The sequence below is a fragment of the Tyto alba genome, unplaced genomic scaffold (genome assembly GCF_018691265.1).
Source record: "Tyto alba isolate M040663 unplaced genomic scaffold, T.alba_DEE_v4.0 Super-Scaffold_5, whole genome shotgun sequence".
Lineage (NCBI taxonomy): Eukaryota > Metazoa > Chordata > Aves > Strigiformes > Tytonidae > Tyto > Tyto alba.
In genome coordinates, this window is record NW_024881326.1 from 3,191,730 (window position 1) to 3,204,268 (window position 12,539).

The window sequence follows — 12,539 nt, forward strand, 5'->3', positions numbered from 1 at the left end:
TGCGATGTGTAGCTTTTTCCTGCCATTTTTTTTTTTTTTTTCATAATAAAAGAGGGAGTGAAGCTGGCTTTTTAAGGGAAAAAAAAAAAAATAAAAAAAGCTAAATGGATCAGAGAAGAAGGGGAGGAAAAAAAAAAAAAAAAAAAAAGCAATAGCCAAAGGGGATGCCAGTGAGGTGTGGCTTACATTTAAATATCCAATATGTCAATGTAAGGGGAGTGTGTACGTATATAAAGTGCAGTTTGCATCCGAGCGCGGGACACATCCAGCTATGGGAGGCGCGGGCAGCGCGGCGCCGGGCCGGGGCCGGCAGCGCGGGGCCGGGCGGCCGCAGCCCGCGCTCTGAGGGGCCGCTCCGCTCCGCGCCGCTCCGCGCCCGCGGGGGCCGCGGCCCCATGGCCGAGGTGGGCGGCTTCCTGGGCGCCCTGGACCCCGACCTACACGGCTTCCCCCCGGGGCTGGGCGCCGGGTTGCCCCTCGCCGACTCCCCCGGTTTCCTCAACGAGCGGCTGGGGCAGATCGAGGGGCGGCTGCAGCGGGGCTCCCCCACCGACTTCGCTCACCTCAAGGGCATCTTGCGGCGGCGGCAGCTCTACTGCCGCACCGGCTTCCACCTGGAGATCTTCCCCAACGGCACGGTGCAGGGCACCCGGCAGGACCACAGCCGCTTCGGTAAGGGAAGGGGAGCGGCCGGGGAGGGGGGGGGGGGGGTGTGTGCCGGGAGCAGGTGCCCCGCGTACCGAGCTAATTACCCCGCTAATAATATCAATCAGCCCGGGACGGATATAATTAGACTCCCAAACAAATGCGCTCACTCCCCAGCAATGCGGGAGTTTTTATTTCCAATTTCCTACTCTCCCGGCGCTCAGCCCTTCTGCAGGTGCACAAAACAGTGCCGGGGGGGGGGGGGGGGGGGGTAAAAAAAAATTAAGAAAAAAAAAAAAAAAAAAAAGCGTGTGGAGGGGGTGGCTAGCTCTCGCTGTGCCGCTGAAGTTAATGGTGAGGGAAGCAAAAGAGAAAGCACGTTAGAAAAAAAAAAATCCTATTTTTTCTGTTGTTTTGTTGGAATTTTTTTTCCTTTTTCCTCTTTTTTTTTTTTTTTTTTTTTGGCCTCTGCAGTTATCTGAGAGCTGCTTTCTTTTACTTGCCTGAATTTCATTAGCAAAGCGTCTCCCCAAAGCAGGAAGGGCTCAGTTGGCTGGATGGGTGTCAGAAGCTCGGTCTAGGGAGGTTGGTGGGAAGGAAAGGGGAAGCTGAAGCGGGGAAAAATGCTTCGGGGACCTCAGAAAGAAAGGAGAAAATGGAACAATAGGCAGAGCACTGTGGATTTACCTTGCCGCCCGGGATACAGCTGGAAGACTGCAGCGCCTGTATCAGTGTCACACAAGATCAGGGATCTCTAATGAGACTCTATGTAATCTTCAAAAAATGCATCCCAAGCCACAGGCGAAGAAGTACAGTAAGTTTGAGCACAGCTAAGAAAAATTCCCGCTACTTCAGCATCTAGTGCAGGTGTCTGTGTAAGCTATCAACAAGTCCCATGCCAGTGATCTCAGCTATGTTGTCAACAGGTTGCACAAAGTGCTCTCAAGACTTTTTATAGTTTTGAAGTGATTTAACTCCTTGGTTGAATGGAATGATTTTTTTGCTTTTGCTTGTTGGCAACCAGTCCTTTCTGATACTTCAGGAACCTAGCTGCTGCTGCTATTGTTGGTAGTGTCAGGCAGGTTTTTGGAACAATTGGAAAAACTTATCTCTGTACTGCGTTTTCCATAAACACCAGGTGTGTGCATAGCATGTCCCTGCCTAAATCAACTAGAAAGTCATAACCCGCGGGTCAGAGTCAGGTACTAATAGGCTTGTGGGGCAAGCAGTCTTTAATTACCTCCCGAAAGACACACATCTTTTAACCTTTCATGCTGCAGTACATGATGGGTTTCCACGTTAAAGGAAACTGAAAGCAAACCCATTGCATCTGTTTGGTTTTAGTTCAATCTGCCACGTAGTATTTCTGTCAGTTCTTTTTACTTATCTTTATACAAGTAAACAGCCACTTTCAAACGGCAGCATTTGTGTCAATTACATTGTTTATAAAGATGAGTAAAATAAGTCTATTTCCAAAAAAACTTTGGAAAACTGCATTAAACAGGCTAAAACTTTTCATGAATTTTGCTTAAGCTTAAATCACACAGTGCATTCAATAAATCGAAACACTGGCATTCCCTAAGTGTTTTAGCAGTCAGCATCCAGCTACGTAAACTAGACCAGACTTCAGATATAAAATATTATAGTTTTCTGCTTCGGGGTTTTCCCAGAGGCAATGTAAAATAAATAGTTATTTGTTGTAATTGCAAGACAAAGCCCCAAAGGATTAGACTGGAATCCTCGTGTTCAGATCAAGTTGGACTAAACCCCGCTTCAGCAGGGACTCAAAGCAATAATGTATTGGCACACGGTATTCACCATCTGCATTCAGTAGCCATGAATATTTAAATTCCAATGTTACTGGTATGGTTTGTATTAGGATGTCATGTATCAATGCATTCCTAAATTTTGCATGCAGCAGTCAGAAGGCAGTAACTTCTCACAGAAATAGGCAGCCTGCGCGATTCTGGGGAACTGCAAAACTGTGGTGAGGGATACAGAACTCGACGAGGGTCGCAGGGTAGCAGTTTAAAGCCGCCTTCAATCTTGGGGCATCTGGGGAAATACTTAAAAATCCATTGTGGTGGTTTGGTGGGTCAAGCCCACATGGCTGGAGGGTGCTCCCTGGTACCATGAGCTGAGAATTAACGTGCTCGTGGACGGCTGCAACGCCAAAGCAGAGGCACATACCCAGCTGCAGGTGGGATGTAGGGTAGAACCGGACTTTGCATCACTATCTCTTAATACTGGGAAGGGTTTGGGAAAAGACGGACAGTATTTGCACCCTCCCATGCGCAGCCATCCCAAAAGCTGCCAGATGTGCAAGACATCCAAGTCTTCCAGAGAGGAAAAGAAAGAGTCCAAGCCCAGGTGATGCAGAACAGAGCACCAAGGTCCTGATGGCGAGGGTTACAGGGAGGGATTTTTTTGTACCACAGCGTTCAGGGGGTGCAACCGTAGGACCCAGCAGAGGTAACAGCATCGTGTACCCACACTGTCTGAGCAATCACAGTAACTATTCCCTCTCATCGGTCAAGGACTGGAGCGTTCCTAAATCACACCTGTCTTCTGGAATGCAATATTTTATACTTGTAAAAATAGAGATTCATGCAAGAACAATGGGGTGCAGCTTATCTTTCCTAGAGGAGGCTTACCGCAAAATTTGGTGAAGCCCTCCAGGATGGTTGAAAGAAAGCTCATTCTCAAACTAGAGAAGTACCCAGATTCACTCTCTGAACTGGCAGCTCCACCTAAGTCATCCCAGAAAGAATAAAGTGTTTTCAAAAATGTATCTGTTCTCCTGCATCTGCTAAGAACCTTCCTGTACAAAGAAATGAAGGATGTCCAAAATCTGGCGGGGGGTTGGACTGATATTATCACCCCTGTGAGAATCCTTCTGAGAATGAAACCGAGATAAATTTGCCAGGAAAATCAGTGCCAGGAGGAATTGCTTCTTTTCTGCCTCGTGTCTTTTACAGCAGCATTAAACAAGTGACACCAACGGTGCTACTCTTAACTGCAAGCGAGGAGAAGGAAAGGCCTTGAGTTTGTCTTGCAGACTAATAAAGGCAGCAAATGAAGCTCTTCTCGGGTACAAACCTGCTAATGGATCTGTAACAGAGTCTCCTAGAGAAGCTGATGAAACCTCTAGAGAAAGTTTTCCTGTAGATTTTGACATTCAGACCGTAGTGCACCTGTTGCTGAACAGTTGTTGAGGTTTTTAGCCGAAGCTTTACGTTTGTAGCCATTAATACAACATCTGATGTTTCTGTACCCCTGCTCCTGAACGTAGTCATGTAAGAAGAGACAGGTGCAAGGAGCTGAATTGTGCTTTGAGGGATGGTTTAGAGTAAGGCGAGAGTGTGCGGGTCCGGCCACGGCAAAGCTCGGGAGATTATTCAGTGCTTTGGTGGTAAATGAATCCAAGTCGGCGTCTTAATCAAATCTCTCCAAATATTATCTAGGAAGGCTCAAGGAATAAACGAAATGAATAACCAAAGCAAGAAAAAAAAGGCAAGTCCCAGGGGAAAGAAAAAAAAAAAAAAAAGGCATGTTCTACCACAAAAACACACCGCTACAATTGAAAAGAAAATTCTTGAGCTGGCCCCAGTGGCCACTCCCTGTGCTGCTGGAGATCAGATGTACGAAGCTGCAATTTTGTCTAGCAATTGGAGTGAGTTAAGGACAGGATGGATATCCGCCCACATTTTTTCAGCCTTCACTCTGTCTCCTGACTTTTGTGGGTTTAAGTTACGTTCTTAATGCTGTTTCAACATAGTCGTCTTCTGTGCATGTCTCTAAGTGCCACTCAAAAATCAGAAAAGGGGAATACTGCAAGGGACACTGTCAGAAGAGATCGTCACGGGCACACACCTTGGCCTTGGAGAAATTTCATTTGCCAAACCAGCAAGTATTTGCCCAATCTGCACCAGATGAGGGGTGTCTCACCCACCCACTCAGAGAGGGAAGATGCTAGTGCTCCTCCTGGGTTCTCCTTACCAGGTTTTTGGAGACCTGGGTTCACAGTGCACGTACGGAGCGTGCTTGTCAGTACACTCCAGAAAAGCTCTTGGTTTCCCTGCCTCAGACACCCCTCGGTTTCTGAATGGGACCAGCGACGTTTTCCTGCTTCCTAGGGGTGGCAGAAGACAAATTAAAAAAAATAAAAAATGCTGGTGCTGACGACCGTGTTTGTGCCTATAGGAAGGTTGATCTGCTGCTCTCCAGTTATCAGATATTTTTCACTTGAACATCCACTTGTCTCCAGCCTGGGAAAGACTCCCTCGTTTCTGGGTAGGCCTGTACTCCTTTCCCCCTGTATTACTTTTTACATTCTCTGTGCTAGGCACATTTCAGCCTGGAAAACATCTGCACTGGTCCACAAAGCATGGGTTTTGTCACCTGCTTGCCTGCTCGTCTCAAGGGATTGCTGCTCCCAAGTCCATATCTCACCTCCCCCAGCACCCGCTGGCTGCAGGCAGGGCTGGATTCGATGCACGAGCCCCAGAGTAGGCAGGGCAAAAAAGGACAAAAAGTCTGATATAAGGTAGGAAGACTAATTCTTGCACCCAGCTGAGCTGCCAGCATCCGGCTGATGAGTCTGCGCCGTGTGAGGTGGGACAGAGGTGTCCCTCGCCGTCTGGTCTGGCCTATTTTTAGGCGGTGGTGCAGTTATCGTCGGAGTTATTGCGTCCGCGCCGGGCCGAGCAGGAGAGACGTGCCCCGAGCTGAGGGGGGGGACCGCGAGCTGCGGCTGCTGGCCCAGGTGGCCCCTCGTCACGCGGAGGTTTTGGACTCAAGGCAGACTTTTAAGGGGAGCTCTGGGAGGTGGTAACCTGATCAGAGCGGCGACTGCTCAGGACTGGATGTTTTGGGAGCTATATTAAGGGGCCTGGAGCCACGCTAAAGGTTAGAGCAACTTTGTCCTTCTGTCCATGGAGACGTCTGGTACAGTCATTGGATGGGATGGTGAAAACCCTCTTCCTTCCTCTGCTGCTGCCTCCCAGCTAATTAACTCAGCGCTGGGCACAGGCAAAGGCTCCCCGCGACCTCTGGCTAGGGAGCGTCTGATATCCAGAGTCCCACTAACGCCTTCAGGAGGTTTTCGTGTGGAGTTTGAAGGTCTCCACTGCTGGTGATGTTGGCTCTGTTCAGACCAGTTGGAAACAGCACCTACTCGGGGGCCGTTTGCTTTTAAGCGCTTCACCAAGGCTTCTCCTATTACAACTTTTTCCTCCATCAAAACAGCTGCCGTCCCCCCTTCCCAGCAGCGGGGGTGCAGCAGGCAGCGCCCCACGCCCCGCTAACCTCTTTGCCAGAGGAAATGGGGCTGCCCCTCATTATATAAAGTATCTGACACCATTGTTGGAGCTGAAGCCGAAGGGTAAAAGAATTTCTCTCGAAGGGGCTGGCAGGACAGATGCTGCTGGCCCGAGGCTGGGGCTGAGGGAGGAAGGACCGGCAGTTCCCCAGCTCCAGAGGCTGCAGAAGAAGATGCATTTCTACTTGCATATATTTGAAGTTGGATTTTATCCCTGCAGCTTGTCTATACATTCGAAGGCATCAAGGACCCGCCACTGGCATGCCAACATGAAGACAGCCCTCACAAACAGCTCTTTTAGTGCTTTTTACATATTTTTATGGAACTCATCACTTGAAAACACGTGGGACTATCATCTCAAACCATGGCGACAAAAATCACTCTCCTGTTGATGAAGAATAAAACCCAGCGTGGCAGCAGCCATCTGAAATTTCTAGTGGGCCAGGCACAACTTTCTACGTCTGCCTTTTTGGTGATAATTAGGAAAAAAACAAAACAAAAAACCAAAACCCACAACCAAACAAAAACCAGAACAACAAAACCTAGCAAAGCTTTTGTCATTCACAAAGGTAATTCCTTGTGGGCAAGTCGAATTTGCAATGGTGGGGAGAAGCCTAGAGTGAAAATTGTAAGATTGCATGCATGTGGGACTACAGAGTTAAGAACTGTGTTGTTATAAATGAGGAAAATGGGGTCTGTAGGAAGCTGGGCAGAGGTTGGGAAAGACCAGTTTGTGTTTGTCACTGAAACGTGGTGTGAGTTTTATTCCCTGTATGATTTGGACTTCTTTTCTGTTTTAGGGATTTTGGAATTTATTAGCCTGGCAGTGGGGCTGGTCAGCATCCGTGGGGTGGACTCAGGACTCTACCTCGGCATGAATGAGAGAGGCGAGCTGTATGGGTCGGTAAGTTCAAGGTTTTGTGGCGGTTACAGCACTAGATCACAGCCACAACCATCCAGGCTGCGGGGCCTCATCGGTGGCGCGAGCTGTGTCTGCCTCAGGCCCCCAAAGTCCTTGGGCTGCCACGTACCTCCATCCTACCCCTGCTGCTGCTCTTCTTATAAATGATATATATGAAATAGGGTTGGGGAGGGAGGATACGCTCGTGTGGCAAGAGCCTGTGTGGTGCCAGCCCTGGACATCATCACCGGGGGAGCTGGGGGGGTTTTGCCTTGCAGGAATGGTCAACTAAAGGCAGGGGGGGAAACTTAGCAGGAAACCAGGGGGCTACTTGTGTGTTTTCGTTGCCTGAGAACACATCAGTTTTATTCCCCACATGCAGATCCCCACAGGTTCTGCACCTATTTGCAGATTTTATATTATAGCTCTTCCGCTGATGGAAGCAGGAGTTGTGGTTTGAGTGTTATCTTATTACAACATTCTCTACAACTCCTTTTAGGAGTTTAAGGGGGTTGCTCATAATTCTCTAGAAATGCCCTTTTCAGATGAAAATTTTCCATGTTTTGCCAAAAACCAAGTGTAAACTTGTTAGTTTTTCACTCCACACAAACTCTAAATACCCAGAAACTCTTCCTAACATCCCCTATAGCAGCTTCTGCCTCACCCTGTGCTGCTGTAGGACAGAGAAAGCAGAAGACACCCCGTTTCCAGTCCCGGCTCCAGTTTCTGGTGGCAGCTTGTGAGTTTGTCCTTTGCTCCCTTGGTTGGGCCAAGCCCTTAGAGCTGGGGCTTGCGCTGCTGCAGGCGGGACCAGCTCAGGTCCACCTCACTGCTTTTCCACCCAAACCTGCTGCAGCACCCCCTACACCACTTTGAACGTGGGCAGGTGCTCTGATGAGCCAGCCCCAAAACGAGAGCGTATGTGGCTGAAGCACCCGCACACGGAGCGAACGCTTCCGCAGTGATCAGCCGGGAAGGCAGGGAAAGGGTGCCGTGAAGAGCTTTGGCAGCACGGGTAAAGTCTCCATCAACCTGAAGAGAGCTGGGCTCTCCTTTGCTTCTTTCTATTTAATTAAGTGTTAAGACTCGCAGTCAAAATGTCATGTCTTAACAGCTGGGCAGAGGTGCTTCCTACAGGTTAATTTAAGGCAATTCCTGACTATTTAACTCAACTCAATATAAAATGGTTATCTCTAGTTAGCTAGAAGAATCACTTCTATTTTGAAAAACTACTCGCATTCTAGAAAGCCATTTTTAAGTTTCCTTTTCTACAGCTGCTGCACTTCATTGGTGCTTGTTCTTCAGATGCCCCATTGCCTTTAATTTCAGCTCATCACCTGTGTGTGATTTTTTTAAATGCCTCTTCGTAGATCACAGCATTGCCCTATGTGAGGATACTGATTTTTAAGGACAGATCACTGGAAATTTAAAATGAAATAAAATAAACCAGTTTTAAACCAAAGCGGAAGGCACATACTGCCTCTAACCAAATCAAATCAATCTCAGAGTGTAGAAATTTGAATTAATGTACTCCGCATATAGAGAAGCCTCCAGAAAAAACCCTCGCTTAGCAAACAGTAACACTCAACCACAAGTTTCCGTCATATTTTCTTCTCCCATTCCCCCGTGTGGGACTGCCACAGACCCTCGCACTATTTAAGATGCAGTTACTGATGGTTATACGAGATAATCAAATATTAGCGTGCACCTATAACTGTTCTTTCTCCACTTCATTTCTCTAATAACATCTACCCGAAACAAACGTTAAATGTCGAAACAGCAGTTAAATTAAAAATGTGCAAGATAGATAAAAAGTCAAATCAGTGGGATTCCATTAAACACACACAAAAAAAATCTTAAAGCACACTCCCAAAAGCAGGGCCGGAGCCTCCACCAGCTCCGCTCCTGTCGAACCCCAAGGCTGCTCAGCAGCTCCTGGGGTCGCAGCTTTCGCTCGTGCCTGCTGGAGAGGAGGGCACAAGCCTCCACCTCCCCTCCTCCGCTTTCCAACCCTGCAGCTCTGATTATGGATCAACAGTTTCATGATAGGTTAACTGAATTCTGAGGCTGGCGCTCATGTTACGACACAAAAGCAAAAACAGGGTAACATTTTACAACGCTTCATCTGGAAACAGAATTGACCTGAAGACAGAAGTCATGGGAGTTTTCTCGCCCTTGTTGCATCTTTTACACGAGACAATACGCTGCAGGGACGCAGTCAAACCACTGATCCAAAAGGCACGAGCCAGGTCCCCAGATAACCCTGGAGTTTTAAAAATCTGGGATACGTGGGCTGTACAATGATGGCTTTTCAAAATCGAAAGCCACTACAGTATTCTTAATTAAAGGTCCATAAAACAGTGCCTGACAACAGCATTAGCATTTCAACGGTATTTTAGGAGATGACAGCACAGTGGTATTTTTAAATTTTCAGCAAGTTTATTATTTCCTTCTGTGCCAATTTTGCCTGATCTGTGTGTTGATACAGCCTGAGCCAGCCATCCCCGCAGCGACACGTGGAGGCCCCTCGGGACAGGCAGCCTTTCTGCCTGTCCCTGTTAACCCCGTGCCAACGTTCCCGTTAAGCTTTGCACCGATTTCAGAAATGCAACTCCTACTCAAAAGTCACAGGCAGCACCTTCCATGCTGCCTGTAGGGTGTCGGGCTCAGGGGAGACATCCTGGGGCTTGGAAAGAAATTAATCCCGCCTTGCCGAGTCGCCCTCTAAACATTTTACACAAACACTGCACCTCCAAACAGCCCAGGGAAGAGCAAGTAAACTGGGGTAAAACAGCAGCACGCGAGTTCAGCCGGTCAGCAGGTCCCAACATCTTCTGAGTGGATGGCATTCTAGGGGAATTTAAAAAAAAAAAAAAAGGTCTGTATTTATTGACAAATCTGGGCAGAGAAGCCCCCAGTTCCCTGATGGCAGGGGCTGTGGGGTAGGCTTTTGGAGGGGCTCACAACTCACCTCCAGGTTTATTTCATTAGCAGCAAAACATTCAAAACAGGTTCTGAGCGCAGGTGAGCTCCTGGATCGTGTTACAAAACATCTACTGCAGGCAATAACGTTTACCTAGCGCTGGGCGTGCTGTAGATAAGACACATTCCCTACCCAAAGAGTTTACGGTGTTTGTAATATTCCAGCATCCTACGTTTGCAGGCTGCCTTTCATCTGAAAGGGCTCCCACGGCCCCCCCAGTGCCCCCCCCCCCCACGGGCACAGCCCCGGCACTGGTGCAGGGTTGGGGTGGGAGACAGAAAGATGGAACGAGCGATGGGGACAAACTGAAAAGCCATCCTCTCCCGGGTCTGCGAGGGCTGCGGGGAAGGGCGGGCCGTGGCAGCGGTGCCACCAGTGCCACCAGTGCCGGCGCGGGGTGCGCCGGCCGTGGGCTGGCACAGCCTCACCCCGTCACCCCCCCCCCGGGGTTACACAGCCCCCGAGCACTGCTCCCCATCCGGACCTCCCCGGCTCTTGTTATGGCCTCACATCACAGCTCCCCGGCGCTTCAGAAGATGAAAGGCCCCAGGAATGCTTTCATTCCCTTCGCCGTGTGTACTATTAATGCGCCTTGAACTTTCAAAGCGGCGCTCGCTCCCGCTGCTCCCCCCGCCCCGGAGCGCGGTTTGGCTGGGGGTGAGGTACCCCCGGCCAGCTCCGAAAACTCACGCCCCGAGCGCGCGCTCAGGTTCAGAGCTCTGCTGCGGCCCCGTTCGATTTCTTTCGGGGGCCACCGCCGCGCAAAAAAACCCACCCACCCACCTTCTCCTTCCGTGTCCTTCCCCTCCCAGCTGCGGGGGGGGCTTTGGGTCCTGTGGCTTGCGCCCATTGCCGGCTCTCACATCCCCGGCAGCGCAGCCCCCACCCTCAGGGGAGCCAGGAGACAGTAGCTGGGAAAATTCTAGGAAAATAAAGTGAAGGAAAGAAGGAAAAAAAAAAAAAAATATTTTTTTTTTTTTTTAAATTTTTGACACAAACATCTTTTTCTTCCCCTCCGACCGCTGCCCCACCGCAGAAGAAGCTCACCCGGGAGTGCGTTTTCCGCGAGCAGTTTGAAGAGAACTGGTACAACACGTACGCCTCGACCCTCTACAAGCATCCCGACTCGGAGAGGCATTACTACGTGGCTCTGAACAAGGACGGCTCCCCCCGAGAGGGGTACAGGACTAAGAGACATCAGAAATTCACTCATTTTTTACCCAGGCCTGTGGACCCTGCCAAAATACCTGCGATGTACAGAGACCTCTTCCACTACAGGTGATGTTTCCTGCAGCTGCCCCGTCAGTGTACATACTTGGGCTCCCAAGCTTTTTCCCAGAGCACTATATTAATAGTCATTCCATCATTCCTGTAAGCGTAGATGACATAGGAAAGCACTTACATTGAATTCAGACACTGCTGTTCCTCCTTGTTTCAAGCGTATATCGAACCTGGGTTATTTAATGGGGGTGGGGGTAGGGGAAGGGAGGGAACCCTACATATAATCTTTCATTTTCATTCACATTCTTTACCCGGTTGCTACAAGAGAGGCCAAATAATCAATGTTATGGTTGCTTAAAGGAACAAGCAGGCGAGCAAACCTGATCACCAGGGGGGGAAAAAAAAAACAAAAACAAAAAACAACAAACAAACTAAAAATGAAGAGAAGGAAAGAAAACAAGAGACCACAGAACTGCTGCAGATGCTGCTGCTAAGCTTGGGATGGTTACCTGCTAAGAAAAAGCCTTTAAAATGGTACCCTGCTTAAGCAGCCGGGGAGTTTGCTACATGGATGATGCTACGTGGACTGGACCTGAATGCGTGGGGTTTTTCCTGCTGTTGGGGTGGGAATGGGGCGAGGAACATTATTCAGATGTAAGCATGGATACTGTGCATAAGGACAAAACTATTTATAAAATGTATATGATATTTATTTTATATATTTATTTATTTCAAAATAATTTTATTTTTAATGAGAGATGCTATGACCGGATTTTCATCAGGAAGAATAAGGTCCTACTGAAACAGGGAAAAAAAAAAAAAAAAAAAAAAAAAGAGTTTTAAGAGCTTATCGGCAATAAAATTGTCTTTATATTGTAGATTTCTTGCTAGCCCTTTTTTTTGGTCCTCTTTAACAACTAACCCAGTGTTTCCCCATCAATATGAATATTAAGACCACCTCTAAAAAGGCTTTGTGTGGCAAAGACAACTTACCTAAACCCCAAACTCTTGGTACAAGGATGATGTCAAATTACACCTGGAATGGACCTTGGAAGCGTGACCCTGCTGCAGCGCCCGGCCGGGTGGCTAACGAACCGTAATGTCCAAGGACTGCAAACCCAGCCCGCTGCTTTACCCCGAGATGGGCAAAAGAGGCCCCCGGGCCCCACCGAGCACCAGCCAGGGCTCCGATTTTGTAGATTTTGGCCGGAATCGCCCCAAACTGCGGAGGGAGGAAGCCCTGCGGGCACGGTCGGCGTCCTTGGGAAGCTCCGGCACCGGAGACACGCCGGTGCTGCGGATTAACCGTCCTGCCGAAAATCCAGCGGGGAGGCGCTTGGACCATCTGCGGAGGGTTGGGATGGCCCCGTCAGCCCGGCCACAAAACCGCCACGGCTCACACGAGGCTTACCTGGAGCGCCATGGAAAATCAGTGAAGGAAAAGGGGAAAGCAACAAAAGCAATATTTA

General features: G+C 48.9%; 1 protein-coding gene across 1 annotated transcript; it reads left to right on the forward strand.

The window, feature by feature from the left end:
- Window positions 1-204: 204 nt before the first annotated feature.
- Window positions 205-11,787, forward strand: FGF16 (fibroblast growth factor 16). The gene is made up of 3 exons (XM_042807277.1): window positions 205-672; window positions 6,766-6,869; window positions 10,886-11,787. The coding sequence occupies exons 1-3, from the start codon at window positions 396-398 to the stop codon at window positions 11,129-11,131; spliced, it is 627 nt and encodes a 208-aa protein (XP_042663211.1). The 5' UTR covers window positions 205-395; the 3' UTR covers window positions 11,132-11,787.
- The last annotated feature ends 752 nt before the right edge of the window (window positions 11,788-12,539 follow it).